The 22879-nt window shown below is 43.5% G+C and overlaps 1 protein-coding gene across 4 annotated transcripts in view; it reads left to right on the forward strand.

Annotated features, from left to right (window-relative positions):
• The window catches only part of DPYD (dihydropyrimidine dehydrogenase), a 538621-nt gene that overhangs the window by 410374 nt on the left and 105368 nt on the right, over positions 1-22879 (forward strand). For all 4 annotated transcript variants that reach the window (XM_079981197.1, XM_079981195.1, XM_079981196.1 and 1 more), the window contains 2 exons: positions 4221-4341; positions 6727-6846. In XM_079981197.1, the coding sequence (XP_079837323.1) occupies positions 4221-4341; positions 6727-6846 (241 nt within the window). The remainder of the gene's footprint in view (positions 1-4220; positions 4342-6726; positions 6847-22879) is intronic.

A 22879-nucleotide genomic window follows, 5' to 3' on the forward strand; every position in this document is an offset into this window, starting at 1 on the left:
AAATTATCACGAAAGCCTGTATGATTTGTACCTTCTGGAGGTTCCCTCTCTTCTAAAGTGGGTCCCATCAGGATATTCATAAGCGAGCAATGGAAGTCGCAAGGATGCAGCTGCTTTCGAAACGCCGGTGCAGCTCTCATGAATATTTCATGAAAGCTGCATGTGCAGGGGAGATCACCATTTTTATTAGCTAGAAATGTGCAGACCTAAGTCTGGGAGGGGCACCGTTCATGTAAATACACCTTAGGCCCTGCCGATGCACAAGGCATGTGTCTTTGAATGCCTACGATTAATTATTAAAGCGTTCAAAACACAACGGGGGGGGGGGGAGGGAAATACCCCCGAAGTTTTGCTAAACGGGAGCTGCGGATCAAAAGCATAACACATCCTCCTCTTTAAGCTCTGCTCAGATCCACTATTATTCCTAAGCGGGAAGCACTTGCTTTCCTTTTCCAGAAATTTCCTGGGAATTATAACTGCACATAGCAAGCATTTTGTTGTGAAATGGGTAAAATAGAAAACGAGCCCCTATGAATAGCCGTGCTCTTGAATTATTGTTGTGATTATTATTAGCAACTGCATCTCACTGTTCCTCCAAGAAATCCAGTCTATTATAGGATTGGGCCCATTTTGTCCTCAAAATAATCCTGTAAGGCAGCGGTTCTCAACCTGTGGTTCCCCAGATGTTGTTGGACTACAACTCCCATCATTCCTGAGCTCTGGCCTTGCTAGCTAGGGGTGATGGGAGTTGTAGTTCAACAACATATGGGGACCCACGGGTTGAGAAAGGCTGCTGTAAGGTCAGCCCTGTTTAGGGAAGTTTTTAATGTCTGATGTTTTATCGCTGCTTTATCATCATCATCATCATCATCATCAATTCTTTTGGAAGCTGCCCAGCGTAGCTGGGGAAACCCAGCCAGCTGGGTGGGTTATGAATAAATTATTATTATTATTATTATTATTATTATTATTATTATTACAACAACAACAATGCAAGCCCAGCACTCTACAGTCCCACACTACTCTGACTTCAGTGTCTCTTCACAATGGTACCACACAGGCTGTTCTCAACAATCAAAAGCACAGGTCACCCGTTCTCCATTGAAACCTTAGCAAAGAAATCTCTTAATTCAATAAAGAGGAAGGTGCATTGCTGAGGAATAACCCAAGACACATGCAAGGACGAGCAATGGAACACATTATTATTTATGGATGCTCCATTATCAGAATATTTTAAGATAGCGCTCTGCACTGTAAGTCAGCCAGCAGTGGTTTAAATATAGTGATGCTTACCTCAGGCTGAAGACGCAGACATAACATTTAAATGTGATGGAAGTGGTTTGACATACGTTGACTACCCTGAAAACAGATATGCTCATTTGAGCTATTTCCACCGCACTTAAAATGTTACATCTGTTCAATGCAAACGTCTTTCTTGGTCTGATAAATGATGGTTTTATCAGATTAGGATCGCAGTGGTCAGGTTTGCACAGCACAGCAAGCCAAAAGTACGGCTTACCAAGACTACACAAACATGCTGGATCCCAGAGAAGAGCTCACACCTATTTTTTTTTTCCTTCCCTCGTCCTTTAGCTCAGGGCGGTGTGACACCAAAGCCAAAGTTAAGGAGGAAAGTGTTTAAGCACCAACAGAAGACACACCAAGCCAAACCTTGGCTCAGCTGCCACTCCACACTGAGCTAAACGGACCCAGAAGGAGTAAAATGGCTGCAATGTCTGCCTTTAATGCCTCCACATTCACACTAAGTAAGCCATGGTTTGGCTTAGTGTTTATGTGCAAATTCAGCCTATATCTAAATCTGGTTATCGGCTGTTTTTTTTGTGACGATACGCCCTTTCATCAGAGGCCTCTTTCTTTATGACAAATTTAATTAACTTCAGCAAAGAGCATGGAAGGAATACATGTAAATAATTATAGGAAAGGATCTAGCTGACACACGACTGGCGTGCTCGTACAGTTTGTTTTGGGATAAATTATTTATCATTCTCCTCATAACTTTTTAACTCATTAAGATCATATTAGTCACAAAATCGGTGTTGCCGATTTTAACATAATGTATCAAAAGGCATTATCAGTAGCTGTCACAAGAGGGAGAAACTTATTACAGAGTAATAAAGTGAAAGACTGTTCCATGCTCTGGAATCAAAGAGCATTACTACTATAGAGCCATTATCAATAGAACAGATAGCTGATTGTCCTCTAAAAGATGGCTGTCCCACGAGGGCAGTAAGTGCTTGAAGATTTCTATTTCTAGCTTTAAAGAGAGCGAGTTGATTTTTTTCTTCTTCCCCATTTAGCTTTTTGTCATCCTGAACCATTCTTCAAAGGAGATGAGTGTTCAGAAAAAAACCATTTGACCTCTCCAAAATAACTGTGCTTAGGAGCTATTTGGGGGAAGGAGGTATGGGGGGAAGGCTTAATACGTCTTTGTCAACTCATGTTGTTTAGTTTATTGGAGACTCCTGTGGCTCAAACGGCATTGATTACCTCCGGGATAGTTCTCTAGGACCACTGTATGCTCCAGACCCGGGTCCTTGGGTCTGAAGTGTCTTCCCACCCCCACCCCCCACAAACTGACCGCAGGACAAATTACATAATAAACAGGAGTAGCCTGAGCTTTCACAGCCCAGCAGGAAAGTGCCCTTCGTGGGACCCCTTCTATGTTGGGGCTGGGCGGAAATGTACTTCACCAGTGGTAGTGGCAGGTGACTACAAGGCACTATTTTAGACGTCTCACAGTGCCACAGAATGCTGCATTGTGGGAAATTTAAGGTGGCAGCTTGTAGCCACGCAGTGCCTTGTGTGGCAGGCCCAGGGCAGGATTTAGGCCCTGGTAGGACTCCAAATGCTGGCACCAGACCTGAAAATAAATTTCTGCTTAGTAGTAGGGGGCTCACTGTTCAAAATCACCTGTACTCAGGAATAGCATTACCTACAGCAGGGATGGGGAACCTATCGCCCTGCAGATGCTATTGGACTGCAACTCCCACTATCCCTGTCCATTTGCCAGGCTAATGAGAGCTAAAGTCCAACATCCCCTAGAGAGCCACAGATCCCTGATCCCTGCCCTACAGACGTTAGATGTACAGGTTGCATACAGGTTCATACGAAATTTTGAAGTGTAATCACAAGTGTGGAATTTCATACATTTTGGTTACTTTTCTTTGTTTTCTTAAAAATGCAACAGTGGGGAAACATTTTGAATACAAATGGCAACTCCCATGGAGGGCAGATAAAAATAGGCACGGTCATGTTTGGGTCCATACCCCTCCAAGGGTCTACCAGTTGGCTGGCTCTGGGCTACAGAATAATCAAAATATAAATAGTCTGAGTAGGCGAAATGCCTTTGACTTTTTGTTTCAGTTTGGTATGAGATGTTTTTGCCTGCGGTTAAGGTTTAATTCTGCTTGGACTTGTGCACTGCTGTGGAATTGCTCACTCATGGTGCAGCCATGGTAAAGACGTTCTCTTCCTATGTGTGGCGTTTAACCTTTCTGTGATATATGTGCAGCTCATCATAATTCCTCAGTGTGGAACAGCTAAATCCTACATACAAACAATCTTATATGGTTAAATTAAAGCTGTTCAACTTATTGCGCTATTTTAATAAAATGAAATCCGGTCATGTTAAAGAATAAATCCAGATATCCAAGAGCTCTTCAGTGCACTATTTGACCCTTGCAAAGTGGCTGTGTGAGAGAGAAGAATTGGCAGGGGAGGGGCATCTGTGTTTGTGACCCACTGCAACCCACTTCAAGGATCAACACAGGTTCGAGATTCACTTAAAACGAGTCATAAGGTTTTGTGGGGTTTTTTCAAAGTGGAGGCTCACATTTTTGAAAGCCCTCCCACCCACCCCAAAAAACCAGCCCCAGCCCAAGCCCCATGCACTTGTTTCCACACAGTTTTGAGGCATTCAACTAGCTGATACTTATGGCTGTCCACAGTGAAAGCTTGAGCAATCCTACATCATACTGCCAGCCCTCTTAAGTTTTATTTTTAGGTATCAAATATATGGCAGGCATTCTTTTCCTGCTGCCTTGGACTGGGAAGAAGGAATGCAGATACAGCTTAAGATAATGAGGCAAAGCAGAGAATTTAAGTATTATTTCAGCAAGCCACAGTGTAGCAGATTGTTGGAAAGTTTTGATCACATTACTTTTAATTATGCACTGTATTTATCTGACCTATTTGAACAGGATCCAGAGCTGGTGCGCAACATCTGTCGCTGGGTGAGGCAAGCTGTTCGGATTCCTTTCTTTGCCAAGCTGACCCCAAATGTCACGGATATTGTGAGCATTGCAAGGGCTTCCCAAGAAGGTAACAAGCTCAGATGTTTTGGCATCTCCCTGTCATATAAGCTCACAGCTTGATTAATCAGGACATGGAAGTAGTGTTGTAGCAAGAGAAATCTACTAAGGGACACGAGACATTTGCCATTTTCATTTTCGCCCTCTTTTCTCACTGAGAAACTTATGTGAAGGGATGCCACTGGTTCATACATTATCTGGGCCTTCACCTGGTGAAGGAGGCCGTGTCATCTTTTCTTCTCCAGGGCTGTCTTTTTTTTGGGGGGGGGAATTGAGGTGGGAGGGGGGCAAGACACCCTCAGTCCATCCTATTCTCTGTGCAAGTCATAATCCCTAAGCAACTTTCTCCAACTCCCTAAACCCACGGCTACACTGACTATTTGGGCATGCTAGCTGGGGCTGGTGAGAGTTGTTGTCCAAAATATCTTGAGGGCACCTGGTTGACTGCCTGCACCACTAGATGCTGCTCCTCCTCCCTCACCATTGCTGCCGCCTGCTCTCATTTGCCAGGCAGAGTACAAACAAAGAGTTTTGGCAACCCCTCCTCCTTATTTTCCACCACTGTTCATTTGCTTTACTCCATTTGGACCAGAAGGGGAGGGCTGGTGGTGATGGTGAGGAAGAAGAGGAGGCGATCTGGAAGGGGGACCTCAATAGTGGAGCCCTCTGTGGGATGTGGGCTTCAGCAGGTGTCTAATCATGTCAATCCCTGATTCTGGACCTGCTTTCGTCTGCCGTGCAGATGCCCTCACATATAAACCAAGCACCCCATGCTGATACCTGATCATGTGTATTCCTGGCTCATAGAATTATTTTCTCTCCTTAAAAAGGGGGAGGGCAGAGAATCACATAGTCTAGATGCCGGCATGGAGCAGCTAAGAGACAGGGTACTCCATTCTTCCACTTCATGAAGATCCAGCTAGCATATAACCCATGAACAGAAACTGATGCACTAAACCTTTTGAGAGACATGGAAAAAACCCTCCCCCAAACAAATCCAGATTGCTTTGCTTATGGTTGTTTTATTCAAGAGAAATACAAAATTGTAAATCGTTGCTTGTTTGATGCAAATGATAATCAGATTGTTTCTTAGACAATATATTATGTCCTTAAATAGGCTAGCTCTTATTGGTTTCGTTATCCTGCTTAAACAGAGGGACAGCATGGAGGATATACACACATTCTTTATTTCAGTCCAAAGACCCACAAAAACATTGTCAAAAGGAAAATAAAACAGAAATACAGGGAAAGGGTTCCAGTGAAGTCGCTATGTTTTATCAAGAGCGTGTAGGTTTCTGTTTCTTATTACTTCCAAGAGGAACTTAGCCAGGGCCAGGATAGTATCATTGTGTTTGTGGATGGAGAATATAATTGTAAGTTGTTCTACATGGGGTGAGGTGTGGGACAGCTTTCCTCAACACTCACCCAGCATGCCTCCCTCCATCTCCTATGCAATTGGCCACTGGGGGTGGGGCTAACATTTGATTGGATGAAGATTCAGCCATGCAGTCAATTTCCAGCATAGAATCCAGAAAACATGAAATAATCTTTAAATGCATCAGATTGTCTATGTGTAAACTGTGGTCAAAGGTTAAGCCCTTGTGTGAATGGCCAGTCAAAACAATTAGGTAAAACCATGCTATTTTGGTTAATCCTATTGCAACTCTTTATAAGCACTCATCATTTGATCATAGAAAGATTTTATCAAATTCACATGTATTCCCCTTGTAGGTATCTCTCCATGGGGGGTGGGGTTTGATTTATATTGGAGTTGGACAATAGTGTACCCTCTGAAAGGCCACTTGAGAAGGCCAGAGCACAGAGAGTTCCCTGGCTGGATCCCCCTGATTTTTTGGACTACTTCCAGCATTACATCAAAATAAACATGGGTTTGTTATCAAGTGTGCGCTTGACATAGGAACATACGAATCTTCCTTGTCAGATACTTGGTCCATCTATCTCAGTATTTCTCTGCTGACTGATGGCAGCTCTCCAGAATTTCAGGCAGAGCTATTTCCCAGTCCTACCCAGAGATGTTGGGGAATGGACCTGGGACTTTCTGCATTGCATATGGTCTACCAGTGAGCCACAGCCCTTCTCTGACCACAGCCGCTAGCCAAGAGCTGCAAGCAATCCCTGCTCCATGACAAGTGTAGCTGCTGTAAAGATTACTCTGTGTGGCATCCTTGGGATATTTGAAGTGCACTCTATAAATTCTAAATTTGTAATTTCTTTTTTAAAAAAAATGATATGAGGACAATGAATTGGTTGAGGGTGGATTATGGCTAGAAAGAAAGGCTGACTTGGCTTTATGGTCTTCTTGCGCTACCGCTGTGGGATAACTTCCAGCATCTCTTTTCCAGCTTATTAAGTCTGTCCCTAAATTTCTCCTCAGGTGGTGCAGATGGTGTTACAGCCACCAACACCGTGTCAGGGCTGATGGGACTGAGAGCAGATGGCACACCTTGGCCAGCTGTCGGGCTGGGGAAGAGGACTACCTACGGTGGAGTGTCAGGTAAGTGTTGCCCTTTCCCGACGACAACGCCTCCTCTGGGGCCAGCGAAAGATCAGGCAGTACTTTCAGCACGGCTAGGGGCATTGTGCCTGCTCTGTTCTCCGCGCTTCTTTGCAGGCCAGTGTGTTCCCTAATAGTCATGACAGATGGAGCAGATTGAGTGTGAACACTCTTGGGCTGCCCTTTCCTTAATGGTGAAACACTGCAACGAAAGGCAGTGATAGGGTCAACCCCGAGGAAGAAATCTCTTTTCTCTTGCGACCCACAGTTTTCCTGGAATTTTTCATTCTGTCACAGTTGTCAGGCCACATGTTAGACAGAGGCTAATCAAAGGGCACCACCAGAGGAAAATACAAGCATTCCCAATGCATCATGGGAATTCTTTATGTGCTGCACTTGGCATCTGTCTCCCTCTCAAAATCCACCTTCCCGCCATGTTTCCATAAGTGGCTCCCCCAGGGATGTGAAACCACACTCCCCAATTTAATTTTTTCTCTGCCTCACTCCTTTGTGACACACACACACACACACACACACACACACACACACACACACTACAGTGGGTGCCTGCACAAAACATGATTTCAAACCCTCTGTCGGAGGCATGGGGGGAGTTGTGGTGCACCCGTGCCATGCTTTATTTTCACTGATGGATTAATCTGTTTGACCCCGTGCCCTCAGTTGCTGTGACAACATGAACCTGGTCCTGCCGAGAAAATGCCGTGAGCTTCTGGACTGTAGTGGTATGGAGATTAGTCTCCTTGGAGATATAAACAGTGGTAAATATTCATCGCATAATGGTGCCCCACTGTTCAAGCAAAATGCAGCTGAATCAGGCCGGACAGACAAAAGGAAACAGCTTTCTTTCATGTAGTTCTATTGTGTGTCAAAAACAGGAAGGCTGTCCTGTGGCGATTATCTTGCTGAGTGTGTCGTGTGTGTGTGTGTGTGTGTGTGTGTGTGTGTTTTAATTGACTTATAAATGTATGGAAATCGTTTACTGCAGTAAATTGGTCCATAGCCTTGCACAGATAAATACACTTTTGTGCTTAATAGGCAGTATTTAAAGTAAATATAGAAATGTAAAGAAAGGCATTAGCTTGAGGCAAAAATAGAGCCATTCGGTTTAATCTCTGTGTGCGTCAAGTGTGCGCAAAGAGACTGAGATGCAGACAGACGGACAGGAGAGGAAGAGGAAACCCACATGTGTTCTCTTGGGTTTTAAGGACTTCCTAGACTTTATTATCCCGCTTCAATTTTTTCCCAGTCTGCCATGTTGACAGCGAAAGAATAAAAGAGGTCACAGAGGGCGCTGCACATTAAAAATTAATAAAAGAACTATTGCAGTAGTATTTTATATAAGTAACGCCGTTCGGTGGTATTCCCCCCCCCCTTTCTTTCATTTTAAGCTGCCATTTCTGAATTCCTTCATGGCAATGTCAGACCAATAAAACTATAAAATTGCTGCATGATGAAAAGCGTGTCCTCCACAGCACAAATTTTTAAGTATGTGTATAGTACAGATTACAGCAGTACCTGGACTCCTTGTGCTTTTCCAAGCCTGTCCCCATTTCCATAGCAAAGCTCTGCTTTCATGGTTGGAAATTCACATCTTTGGGGAGCAAGGGAATATCACTCACAACTGGAACCCTCCTGGTCTATGGAAAAAGGGTGAGAGATTTTCGAAGCTAAACTTAAAGAGTGTTGAAAACAGTAATAGACAGCCTTCCGCCCTTTTCTTTTCTTTTGTAGCAAGGCTTTAAATGTCCAGCATTTACAGGGGAGGAGAGTGGGAGAGCGAGATTAAGCAGGGCAACCAAGCTTAAGCGGTTCAAGTCCCATTGTTCTCAATGGGAGCAGTGTGGTGAAATTTTTCGTAGGGGAACGTTTAGGGCCAGAGGCAACAGCTTGCGAAGGCGATGGGCAGGGAGACGTCACGTTCATGACATCTTGACGTCCTGATGTCATGTGCGTGAGAATCGATCTTCCCTCCCTAAGCCAGCAGAAGCTTCCCGGGCTTTGGGAAGGAGGTGCCAGGGGAACATTTACGGGACCAGTGGTGAAGGAAGGGGGCAGGGTGGCAGTCTGCCCTGGGTGCCATATCTGAGGGGGTGACAAGAAGGCACCCCACGGGGAACTCACCTTCCCGGACGCAGCGGCCACCATTGCTCCGCCGCAGCCATATGCGAAGGATCCTCTGCACGTGGCTGCACCCTTCGCTGCCTTACGGACGCTCAAGCACCTTACAGACGACGGTGGGATCCTGCTGCTGCTGCTGCAGTCATGAGCAGAGGATCCCGCCACTGTCTATACAGCACACATGCATATGCCGTACATAGCGACATGCGCATGTGCGGTACGTAGAAGTGCACACACATGCACGCCGGGTGGTTTGCCCCGCCCCCAACATCCCGTACCAGGGGGGCAGTTCTCCTTCCTTTGCCCCTGTAGGGGGCTAGCCTAGACCCCCCCCCCAGTCCACTGACCACACACCACTGAATGGGAGAGTGATAAGCAGGGGATCAGCTCATTCATTCAGCTCTTAAGCATGGTAGCTTTCAGAAAAAAGTTGATAGTTGACCAATAAGTTATCCTAGATTTTTATTAACTTCAATAAAAAACATCAAAATTTAGGTTAGGGGTAAACCAATTCCAAAGAGAGCCAAACAGTTATTCAGCTGTAACTTTAAGAGCTTGTGCTTGCTTTCCTCTCCTCCCTCCCATTCCTTTTTCCTTGTGTGTCATGTCATTTAGATTGCTATGCTGAGAGCAGGGACTGCTTTAATATTGATTTTTTAAGCTGCTCTGAGAGCCCTTGTGCCGAAAGGGCAATAGCTAAATGCCAAAAACAAACAAGCATGCTTTGGCTATTCTGAAGTGTTGCTGCAAGGGGGTATAAGCCTTCTGGCTTTTATTAGCTCAGGCTCTTTGTGTTGCCCAGGGCTTCAGCTTTCACTAGGGTCTGGCTTTTCCAGTATGAGAGCCAGAAGGGACTTCACCTCTTTGGATACCTGTGAATGAAAATGTGTGTGCTATCTTCGTCAAGAGACACTAATACACTTTGCCTAGTAGAACTTGTTAATACTTCATGTTTCTTGCTCCTGTGAGTTCTGCTGGCTGTCCCCCAAGCACCTGCTCACATGAATAGACAGAGAGAACATTTTAGACTTCTGCAAGGGTTGCTGTGTCCATGAGCTTAGTGAGACTCCCTGCCTGCTGTTGTATGCACAAGTAGATCACAGACTGATGGCCATCTGTACGATGGCAAGCTAGGGCATCCATCTCACCTTGATTAGTTCCTCCTATAACCCCAGTCTCTGACTCAGTGCAGGAGTAACTTGGGGAAAATGAAGGCAAGATTGTTGCTTGGTATGTGTATACGCACTCCTCTTCTTGTACCAAAGAGCCAGTTTGCTGTGGTATATATAAGCCTGAGGAGGAGGAGGAGGAGGAGGAGGAAGGTGCAGAGTGGCTCATGTCAGCCTCACTCCCTTTGGCTCCGCAGCTTGAGTGGTGAGGAACAAACAACACTAGCAGTGCTGTAGATTTCCACCCAAGTGAGAAATCTGTTCAAAAGTTGTGTTTCTGATGGAGCAGGTGGCTGTTCTGAAAGTGCTTACTTCACTCACCAGTCTTCTTATACCTGGCTAATGCAGGACTCTTTAAGTTCTGGCCAAAGCCCATTGGGTTCCTCCCCAGGAAATATTGAGGTACCCTATGGGTTGTTTGCAGACCTGTGAATTTTTTTAAGCCACTGTCAGACTGAGACCTGCTCAGGCATGAACACAGGTGAGGTGAAGAGGTCTTCAACCCCCTCAATATTTGTTGAGAGGGCGGAGGAGGCTGAACATGGTGGAACATCAGTTGCTGGCTCCTCCTGAGCGTGAGAGAGGAGGAGCCACCAGTCATTGAAGCCACATGGTGCTGGCTCTGGGCTCAGCCTCCTTCCAACAATTTACATATGTTGCATACGAGACATCACAGGAGTGTGCGGCGCTGGGTCCCCTCAATGCTGTGCGCAAGACTGCATCTCTGAGCATGAGCCAGGCTCACTGCTGGACCTAGGTGGTCCCAGGAATTGGAGTTTCAGTCAGAGTTGTTCTGCCTGGCCTTTGGCTTGGAATCAATTTGATTCCCTCCCCCTCTTCCTTTTTTTTTTCCTTTCTCCTTCTGTGTTGGAACTCCTTTTGGGGGACTTCCCTGGCTTTTTTTCTGGCCCATGTACGACCAGTCTGGATAGTTAGCCTTGGTGAAGACTTGACGTTTTCATCCCCCCAAAAAGTTTTTGATTTGAGTTTCCACTGAAATGTGGCTGCATTTTAATGTTTTTATGTTGTATTTTAATCTTCTTTTTTTTAGCTGTATTTCAATCAATTGTTTTTATATTTGGTGTTAGCCACCCTTCGCTGGGGAGGGCGGGGTATAAATAAAATTTATTATTATTCTGTATGAGAAGATCTGTCTTGGAAATGCCCCAGTGTCAGGCTGCAGAGGAACCAACCCCCATGGCAGGTTGCCAGGAACAGATAAGACAAGGAAAAGTGCTCACCATCTACTTTTTATTCAATATTTACAGAGAGAGGCTTGGAAATGCAGCCTCTTGTAATAATGGCGTTGTCCCCAGTAAATCTCCACTCCCCTTCTCTCCCACTTCCTCATTTGTCATCTCTTCTACGGGTGGCACTGAGGGCCCTTTGCTTCTGAGTCCTTTGCTCTCCTACTTTTAAGGCTCGCCAGGTTCTTGGAAATGGTGGGTCTGGAATGCTTTCTAGTGCTAATATGGCAGCCAGCCAGCCTGCCAACTCTGCCTTCTCCTCTCCCATAATTTCCCACCTTTCCCCCTCATCGTCCTCTGAGCTGTGACCTCCCTCAAACCCCTGTTGTAATTCTGAACTGTCGTCTTCATTCTCCTAAAGCATCAGGCTGGGGAGGCGGTCTCCACCATTCCTCCTCTCCCCAGTCCCTCACACCCAGAGAATTTTGCATGTTCCCTATGCAAAATGCCATGAGTCTCCATCCGTCATGACTGCCTGTGTGTTTTAAAATATAAACCCAACAGCATTTGTCCCGTGGATTGCCCTGCGAGTGCAAAGCAGAACACAGGCACTTTTTATTTGGAAGCTTTCCACTTAAAAGGATTTATAGTTCAAACTGTCTGGCTGCGGTTATTTCTGTGCTGTGCAATTGTGGTTACAATTTGTTCTATAGGTGGGCAGCCTGCTGTTTGCAAGCTGCCATGCTATTTTTGTATTACTGAAATAAATTATTCTAATAGGATTAGCTCTAAATTATAGATTTGTAAGAGTAATATAGTTTGCATTACTGGCTGTTGATCTTTATTTATTTATTTTTTAAAAAGGGGAAAAAGAAAAAGAAAAGCCCATTTTTCAGAATGAATGGCAGCAAAGAAAATCTATAAATAATGCAAATTATTTATTTGAATTTTGCCCACCCTTTATTAAGAATTCAGGGCAGGTAGCCATATTGCACAATAGGAAGAGGGCTCTCTCTCTCTCCTTAAGGAGTAATATAGTACAGCCTTGTTCATATTATTTATATAAAAATCATGATTTGGACTCATAGTATATAACACATCTGCAGTACATAACAAATAGGGGATTGTCCATGCTGGCACCCAGAGGATAAGGTTAGTCAGACATCTGAGGATTTATAAGTCAGTGTGACCTTGTGTGACCCACCTAAAACCCAGATTTTGAGCAGTTTTCACCTTTTTGTGAAAACACATTCCCTTATTGGAGCTGACTGGGCACTTTCCATGAGCAAGAAAGTGTAAAATATGAAATAATCCTAACTAAATCTATGTTCCTGACCAACATCAATATCCTGTTTTTCCTTCTCAAAACATGCATTTCTAAATGTATGTTATCCCACACATTTTAAAATACATTTTAATGCATTGTTTTGAGCATAAAAATTCATCATTGGGGGGGGGAGTGAAAATCTGAAGGATAAAGTTCTGCTCCACACATTGGCATGGGTGATAGTGGTCTGTTCAGTTCATATTGGAATTTGCAAAAGTTAAATTTGTCAGGAATACCTGAGTACTCAGGTACTACTAGTAGTAGTAGTAACATTTTTGTTGTTGTTTCTTAAAAGATCACAGTTATTGTTCACTCTGTGTAATGCTGTGAATTCACTCTGTGAATTTGCCTTTAATTCTCTGCTTCAGTTCACTTGGATTTTAGTGCCAGATAGCAACTCCATTTTTTATTTTTTCCAATAAATTGTTTAAATTATGTAGCAGTTTCCTCTATACTGACAGACTTGAAATAAATGGATTACTATATGACCAAACCTAGGTGGCTTTTCCTCACCCCTGGGTTGCAATTTAGTCCAGTAAAGTGAGTATCTGCAGCCCAAGTTTAGTCAAAATTAAATTATCATATTTCAAGATGGGGGGCCTCAGGCCTGGGACCCCAAGTGACAGGGCCAGCCCAAAACCTCTTGGCACCTGAGGCGAACCACAAAATGGTGCCCATTCCTTGTCAGGGAAGAAGGGGCGAGTGAAGATCTACCTCAGGAACAAGGGGGGTGGGATAAAGATTTGCATCAGAATCTGCTACTCCTGTGGGTGAGTTCAGAGATGCTAGCAACATCCAATCTTCATTTTAAATATCTAGAAGAACAATACAGATGCCAAGTGTTGCTTCACTTAAGTTTAGCCAGAAATCTCTCAGAATGGCTAACGATGGGTGAGAACAATGGAGCTTATGAAAACAGAACAAAAAAAGGTGACAATTTATCTCCAAATCAGAAACGTAAGGCAGAAGATCTAACTGGGCTGAGCAACTAAAAAGGCTTCATCCTGTGAGGTTGGCAACAGCAGCAATACTCTGGGTAGAGCATTTCTGTGATGGGGAGCCACAATTAAAAAGACCCTGTCTCATGTAACCAGCCACATTGTTGTTTTTTGCCTTTAGTGACCAGAATGGTTAAAAAAAAAAAGTTAACAATTACCTGCTTTTAATAACAGATTCTATAGTAGCTGCCTTAATCTAATTAATGGATAATATATTAATGTCACATTGTCAACATATAACGAGAGAGGATCTTTTGTCTTGAGCAGAATGGGAAAGAACTGGCTGCCACAGAGTTTGGTGACTATCAGAAAGCTGCTTTCTTTAGCTGAGAGGAATGTAAAATTAATACAGAAATTACACCTTGCACCAACTTTTCAAAAAGACACTTTACATTAAGTGTCAGAAAACATACTTGAATAGCAAAAATAATAATATGAAAATTCCATTAATGCCCTTACAGAACATCAGCACATAATCCTACATGAAACCCTTAGAAAACCAAAATCATTCACCATGAAAACATCCCACTTTGGCAAATCAGTTATGATCTGAGCTTTTTTTTTCCCAGCCAGAACTCGCCAGAAGTCATGTCTGGCACCTCTCAGGTGGGTGCCATTGAGAAAGAGGAAGGTGTTTGCGCTGAGTAACAGCACCTATTTTTCTAGAAAAAAGTGTTGCTTATGACTTATTATTATCTAGCTCGAAGATGGTGAACCTGTGGTCCTCCAGAAATTAATGGGCAAATTAGGTATGTTCACATTCAGGTCCTAACCATAAGTATTCCTAACTGTGTTTTTGCCTCTTTTATCTTTCTTCTTCTTCTTCTTCTTCTTCTTCTTCTTCTTCTTCTTCTTCTTCTTCTTCTTCAGAGATAAAATGTTGGGATGGATGCTAAGTTTGCCATTCCCTACTAATTTCTGTGTTTGAAGGGTCTGGGGATATTTTATTTATTTATGCATAAAAATATTTATATACTGCCGTATCATAAAAATATCAAAGTGGTTTACAATAGTTTCAGTATATAATAAAAAACACATAAAACCAGAAACCATCAACTAACTCTTACCCAGAACTCCCACAATCTTGCCTCTCGCCTTAAGAGGCCACACACAAAACATTCCTGCCATGGTTTTCATTTGAACAGGGGAAATGAATCTTTAAAACAATACTAAAACTCTGTCTGTCTTTCAAATAATGTAATTAAACCATCTGAGGAAACCCTGACAGGAAAGTACCAAGAAGATCATTTGTTACGTCGAAACATACAGTGAAATAAATATTGTTATCAATATATGTTAAATCTCTTAGAAATAGATAACGTTAATTTAAAGAGCAAAGAGGCTGAAGGAATACCAGCTTTTTGTTGCTATTATTATTATTATTATTATTCTTTGACACATCACTTGGTGGAGACCTGGCTGGAAAGCGGCGGGGGGGGGAGAGAGAGAGAGCAAGGAGCTTTCTGTTTTCTAAGTCACAAGTTGTTTATTGATTACGTGATGTCAGCTCTAGTCATTAGACACAAATCGAAATCCAGCCATCGTGAGGCAGGAAATGTATGTGATATGCATGCGTGCTGAGAGCAGAGGGTGTAATTCAGCGCGGTTAAAATCAATTGGACTTTTACCATTTATTTTAGTGGGAGGTAAATTGCACCTGGAGAGAGAATCAGACAGAATAGGCGAGAGCACGTTAGAGCCTGCTTTGGAGAGCGGGGGGCTACGGAAAGCCTACGCGGAGAGCAGGACTGCAACACAAATCGGATACGATTTTAATTTGGGGCTATTATTTCTGTTAAGTGTAGCTCGCCCATTAGAGCAGCTCATTTGCATGCATTATGTACACAGACTTACAAAGAATTCTCTTTATTCCATTAGGGCAGTACGGCATGCCGTCTCGCTTCCCCCCACCCCCTCCAATGCACTGCCGTCAGTGGTCTGTGCAGAAAGAGATCAGAGTCCTAATAATAGATTTTTGACAGTGAGCTTGCCTGCTACCTGCCCTACACTAATCCCCACTGTTCATGTTTGCTTCATGGCAACAAAGCAGACAGAGGGAAAATGCCAAGTGCTGAGTTTGAGGTACAGGCCTGCCATAGCTTGACATTTCAGCAGAATAGCAGCTTATGAGATGCATAATTTTTCAGCTGGGACTCAGCTGCCATTTCCATAGAAGCTCGCAGCTCATTGACTGATTTAAGAACCAGGGCAAAGGTTTATGGAGCACGGACCAGGGGCGACGTCCCCTTCCGTTGCTGTTTTTCAAAAGGCGAGGGATATAATCTGAATCTTCTCACAATCAGCACTTCTTTTAAATAAACAAGAAGCCTTAAAAGTTGCAACTCTTCCCACACAACCACCAAGTCATGTGGTTCATGCAGCCTTTGTCAACACATGTGCAGTCTTAAGTAGATTTTTAAAGAAGAATGAATTGACATTGTTTTAAGGGGTGGGGCATGCATTCCAGGGGCGGGGTGTGCCTCCCGCAGGGGCAGGGCACATGTCCTGGGAGCGAGGCGGGGGCAGCCGTGATGGCACCTTGGCGATCACGCTGCCAGGAGTGGTACGCTCCTCCCACACTCCTCTTCCTCTGCCACTGGGCATACCTGGAATTTCTAGCCTTAATTTTCACAACGAACAGCAGCAGACCATTCTCTCAGACACTTTTAAGCTCATGATTAATAATAATATTTTTACTTAACGTTTTTGGTGTGTTTCAGGGGTTCAAATCTTGATTAAATTTTGCAATAGCCTTGCAAGGTGGGCCAGTATTCTTCTCAGCACATTGCAGAAGGGGTGTTTCGGCTGAGAATAGCATTTCACCTTAGGCAAGCTGGTGAGTTCATGTCTGCAGCTTACTTTGAACTGAGGACTCACTGGCTCACACAGTTCCATTATTGGCTGCCCAGCATCTCTCTTTAGTATGTATATTTTTTTTATTCAAACCGCCCCCCCACCCGGCTTTTCATATGTTAACTAAATCACAATGGATCCCTATACATCCCTACACCCCATTAAGTTCAAGAGCACTTACTCCTAAGTAATTGGGAATAGAATTGCAGTCAGAAGGGAATGGGATTTGGGATCCTTCCTCCCCCTCACCTCCCACCCCCGGTAACATTTCTTGAGAGTGAATTTAAATATTCAAAATCATCTACTTTGTTCAGGAAGCGGGGGAAATACACCTTAGGATATAGATTTTGCCAGAGTCTGTTTAATTTAGTGCTATACTTCTTTTGGAGCCTGGATAGTTGTTCACTGTGGCACGGTATTACATAGAACAATGGCACAGTACATTGGATTAATTAAGGAATCCTTGCTGCGAACTGAGTTCTGAGTATGTCAAGATTTCAATTTTATGTTAAATATTTTCTAAAAGGCCAGAACCTTAAATCTCAGGGGTTGTACCAAGCAGTGAGCTGTGAATTTAACCATAGGCTAACTGCTAATGATAAGGAAAAGAGTCCAACTTGAGGCAGCTGTAATACAGTCGTTGGATTAGGCTATCAATCACCCTGCTCCCCAAGGAAAAAGGAAAAGAAGACAAAACAGTGAAAAGGGAAATTAGGAAAGGAAGGCATGGCTGGAATGAGATTCTTCACAAAATTTATCTTCGAGTTGCCTTGTATCTCCCAAGTATCAGACAGAAATGCCCAGTGCTGCTTTTAGGCTAAGAGCCAAAGCATCGTGTTCCAGAGCCTTGGAGTCCGCACAAATCAGCACTTGCTACCTCTAATCCTTGTAAAGTAGGGGTTTTTTTGTTTTGCTTTTAAGCAAAGTGCACTGTGCAGTGGACATGGAGTTGTATCTGATGCTCTGTGCTCATAGTTCTGTTGGCACTGTGGGACTTCTGTTTCGTCTCCTTCCCCTGCTTCTTCCCTGATGAGTCCCTCAACCCTGTGGAGCAGACTTTGAAAGCACACAGGGTGCAGTGAGGAAACAAGAGGGGAAACACAGGTACACACACAGAAGTCTGCAGCATTGGGTATGACCCATACATTTTTTAGTTAAAGTAAAGGTAAAGGGACCCCTGACCATTAGATTCAGTCTTGACCGACTCTGGGGTTGCGGCGCTCATCTCGCTTTATTGGCCGAGGGAGCCGGCGTACAGCTTCTGGGTCGTGTGGCCAGCATGACTAAGCTGCTTCTGGCGAACCAGAGCAGCACACAGAAACGCTGTTTACCTTCCCGCCGGAACAGTACCTATTTATCTACTTGCACTTTGATGTGCTTTCGAACTGCTGGGTTGGCAGGAGCAGGGACCAAGCAACGGGAGCTCACCCCGTCGCGGGGATTCGAACCGCCAACCTTCAGATCGGCAAGTTCTAGGCTCTGTGGTTTAACCCACAGCACCACCCGCGTCCCTATTTTTATTTTTTAGTTAGCTGAGGCCAAAATACACTATCATGCCCACATGTGTACCGGTAGCATGATGGCCTTTCTTTTGTCTCTTTCAATGGAAGGCTACTTTGCAAAGCACTGACTGAGAGCAGCAAAAGCAAAGTGTAGGTGGGAACCTGAGACCTTTCCTGCCTGCCATTTCCCGGCTCCAAATTTGCCACATGCAGGGATTCAAACACATGTTTGCTTTCACGTTTCCAAACACAATACGCTGCATTAATTAATGCGGTGTGTTTGCTGAGTATTATGCATGCACATGTTTTTTTAAAACAAATGGTAAGAATTGATATCCCACTTTTCCTTATTAGATACCCAGAGTGACTTATGACAAGCTACAATGACACAAAAAATAGAATACATCATAATCAATTAAAAATATATAAAAAGTTTTTTTTATAAAAAAATATATAACACAGCAGCCAGTTAAAGTCAAATACCACAAACAGTTGAAATAAATAAATAAAATTAAAAATTGTCTAGTAGCACCTTAGAGACCAACTAAGTTTGTTCTGGGTATAAGCTTTTGTCTCTAAGGTGCTACTGGACAATTTTAAAAAAATAATAATATTTATTTCGACTGCGTCAGACCAACATGGCTACCTACCTGAACCACAAACAGTGTAACACGGCCGAGAAATCAATATAGCAAACCAAAACCTAGTAAGCCAAGCCAAAAAGCTATTGGTGTATTGAGGAAAAACTGAGCCAGAAACTGCTAGATGGGATACCTCGAGGCAGGGAGCCTGGACACATAGTGGAACAAAAAAAAAAGAAGCTTTATACAGAGTCAAACGATCTACTTCAGTATTCTCTACAATGACAGCTGCTCTTCAGGGATTGAGACTGATGACATTCCCAACCTTGCCTGGAGGTTTGGAGGATTGAACCTGGGATTGTCTGCATGGAAAGCAATGGCAGTGCCACTGAGCTACAACCCTTCCCCATTTGAGGAGGCCCTCACATCCATCTCTGCTCAATGTGCATCAGATGTTGATGGAATGTGGAGGAGAGCCTCTCCTGTGGAGCTTAATAGTTGGGCAGGTTCCAAGTTGTTTAGGTTACCTGGTCCTAACCCTAACCAGTACCTTGAATTGGGCCCAGAAGTGATCTGGAAGTTGGTAGAGTTGATGTAATAAGGAAATCACTAGCTTCTGTGACTTCCGGTCCACCAAGCTTGTGGACTAGCTGGAATTACCAATCTCCTTTCAATGACGGCCCCACATAGACTGCATCCCAATAATTCAATAGTACATCTTTCATGCTGAGCAGTAATAATGAGTCAGATAATTTCGTCTGATAGGCAGCCATATCTGTGTTAGGTTTTTCTGGACAGTATCTGTAGGGCTTTTTATTTCCTCTGCCCCATGATTTCCTGCTCCTATAAGGTCAGCTCTTCCACCCACCCTTTTGAACCTTTCAAACATGAATCTAATAGTTTGTAATAGCATTAGTGTCAGGTGTGTGTGTGGGGGGGGGGTTGTTTCGGTTTGTTATTATGCTATGTGTTGTTGAATAATTATATTGCAAAATAAAAAAATACTGTGGGGAGGGGTTATTGGCTTGCTTTGTTTTCATTTTATTTTGTGTTTTCATTTTGCATTGTTATGCTGTGAACTGGATCTTTGGATGAAAGGTGATATTGAAATTTAATAAATAATAATAATTAAAGCAGTGGAACATTTTACTCTAGGCTTTCCCATGTAATACTTCTGATACTTTGAAACCATTATTGCTGAGTTTCATACTGACAGCCGTAAGAAGGTCCATCAATGGGTACAAATGCCCAGTTGTCAAGGGAGTTCATGAATGAGAAGGTGGAACAGGCAAGTAGATTGCTATAAATCATGTTCGGAATGCAGAACAGAAATGATTATATGTGATGTTGTTCTGGTAGGCATGGTGTTCTGTGCACCAAGACACTATTTCATTTTTTTTAGTTTTTAAATTTATACTTTTCAAGTTTATACATTTCATTAGTTTTGCAATCAATTTAACATGTCTTGTTTAGGAACCAAAGTTATGTAAGCATTCTTCCATGATTCTGGCAGCTCGCCTGTATCTAAAACCATATTCATAATGTCCTTTAATGGTTGTATAAGATAATCCTGCAACTTCTTATAGTGTATTGCTTGAAAGACCATCAGGTCCTGGTGCTTTCAAAGGTTTTGCCTGTGAAATTACTTGCTGTAATTCCATCGTTGTCACTTGCACCAAGACACAGTTGCTTCCTTTATATCATAAGTATGTAACTGATCTACTGTCATGACTCTAGAAGCAAACAAACTGTCAAGTAATCACCTGCCTGCAAGTAGGTCTATTCACTTCCAGATTGATAAAGCGAGGAGAATGGAATAAAGGTGGGTGGAGGGGCAGGGCTACTTGAGAACTGTGAGCATGTATGCACATACTGAAAATGTGGTTGGCAAAGAGCTTTTACTCCATTGAGGTCAACCAGAAATATTACAAGGTTGGTGTCAAGACCCAAATTCCATAATATATAAGGGGGTGCCAGCAGTAATGAAGCCAAAGAGCATGCATGACTCATATGGTCCTTTAGAAGGGGTGAATCTCTGAGACACGCTCAGAAGATCTGATTAGAAAATAGACTACAATGGGTGCCTGTGAGTTGAAGGACAGCGAACAAGGAAACCATTTGCTCTCCTTTGAGTATGCATGAAGTTTCGGTGGGCAAAGGAAGTCGAAAATTCAGGCTTGGGGGTATCATTCAGAATGGCAGCCCTAACAAAAGGGCTCTCTGTACCATCCTGAAAGTGTATGCTGCAGTCAGAGAGCAGGCACAACTCACAAAGCAAATAGTCTCAGGTGATATAAGCAAACGGATGGTTTGGAAGTTTGTTCCTCCATATAATTTTGGGGGAACATTTTGGAAATGTAAGTAAATTCGTCTCTGCAAGCAGTTGCTTTCTCAAAGGGCTGCCCAAAGCATTTGATATGAACTTTGCTCAGTTTTCAATATCACAGCAAAGCAGAAGGATGGAAGGTTGATTTTGGCATTTGATGCAAAAGAAACACCACAAAGATGTAAAGTGTCTAGTATTTAATAAAGGTAAAAAGGTAAAAAGTATCTAATACACTCATACAAAGAGCATTTTCAATTGCATAACACACTTTATCACTTTTCAGTTGCCAATGGTATATAGGAATGCGTGTGTGTACACATACACACACACACACACACACACACACACACACACACACCTCTTCTTTAAAAGGCTCAAAACAAATTTCAATAGTTTAATCTCAATGTTAGAAAAAGGATCACAGCAGCCTCTCCTGTGTTTTGTCTATAAGCGAGTTTTTGTAAAGACTCGTGACATGCTCCCTGGGTGCTAAATATTGACAAGCATGCTCTGGCAAGCAGGATCAAGCTTGTTGAATTAACACAGCTCAAGTCTCTGCATTGACACAGTAACCCGAGTCTGAAAACTATTATTCTACTCCATTTGTTTTGGCATTATAGGTGATGCTGTCCAGTTGAATTTTGAATATTATTATTATTGCTCTTTTTAATATTCTGTATCTTGCAGATTAAAAAAAAGATTCTTTTTCTTCATAGCTGCTTGTATAACATGAAAGTTGCCCACATTTCATTTTCCTCTTTGGTATATTTATATCAACCTGTAGAAATCTCTTTCTTCCTCGCTTCTCAATTCCCTTAAGACAGTTCACAGAACACATTTAAAAAAAGTATTATTTAAAATATCTCTCTCTCTGTCTCTGCTCTATACTAACACCAGATGCTCAGAATCTAACTTCAGGTTCATTGCTCTAGCTATACCAAATCCCTGAGAAAAGAAAGTCAGTAATTGATAAAATTAACAGCAAAGACTTCCTTCCTTAAAAAAGAAAGGAAAGGGCAGATATCCTTTATATTCTATTGCGTAGACAGGCGGAGTCCCCAGATCCCGAGTGGTCCCCCCCGTCATGTGGAATAACGACTCTAGACAACGTGCTATGGGATTAAATTGGCCACAACTTTATTAAATTTCAAATGTGGGTAGACCTTGGCTCAGGCATTGGGCGTTCTCCCTCCCTAGTCCCCAGCCGGGGACCTAGGGAGCATCAGGGTTATCCAGTGTGTGTGGGGGGATGGGCCGGCTCTGGAGAACATATGTTCAAGCAGAGATAGCCGCCCCCGTTACGCCGCCGCAGGGGAGAGCAATGACGACCTTTCGGCGTACGGCCAAAGCCTCCCTTCAAAAACCCCTTTAACGGGGAACCCTGGTATCGCCGCCGCAAAGAGGAAGATGGACTAAAGGATTCCGCCCAAGGCCTGATACCGCCAAAGTTGTGACGTTTTGCTACGGGAAAGGCGAAACCTGCCAATGCAGGGAAATTCCTTTCCGGCCCTTCAACAGCGACCTTATCGTAGCAGCGCCCGCATACCTGTGGAGACAGGTTAACCTGCAAAACCTATGAAGAAAAGTTAACCTGCAAAAGAAGACATTAACTGAGGGTGGGTAGGGTGGGAGAAGCTCTGGAGCCAAGTGAGGATTAACAATTAAGATCCACCCTCTATTGTGTGGGCAGGTAATGCCTCCCCTTACCTGGCCTGGTTTCCCTGGCAACGCTTCCCCCAGGTGGGATTGGGCAACTCACTGGGGTAGGCGGGGACCTCCAGGTATCCCACCTGAGGGAAGGCAAAGCCTATGCTGATGGGGCCACTCCAGATCCAGGGCTGTACGCGTCCACGCAAAAGGCGCCCCCCGTTTTAAGTGGGGAGCGGTCATTCTATTTCTACCTATTCCATACCCTCCAACATTTCTCCACTGAAAATAGAGATGTCCTATT

The sequence above is a fragment of the Podarcis cretensis genome, assembly GCF_951804945.1.
Source record: "Podarcis cretensis genome assembly, chromosome: 6".
Classification (NCBI taxonomy): Eukaryota; Metazoa; Chordata; class Lepidosauria; order Squamata; family Lacertidae; genus Podarcis; species Podarcis cretensis.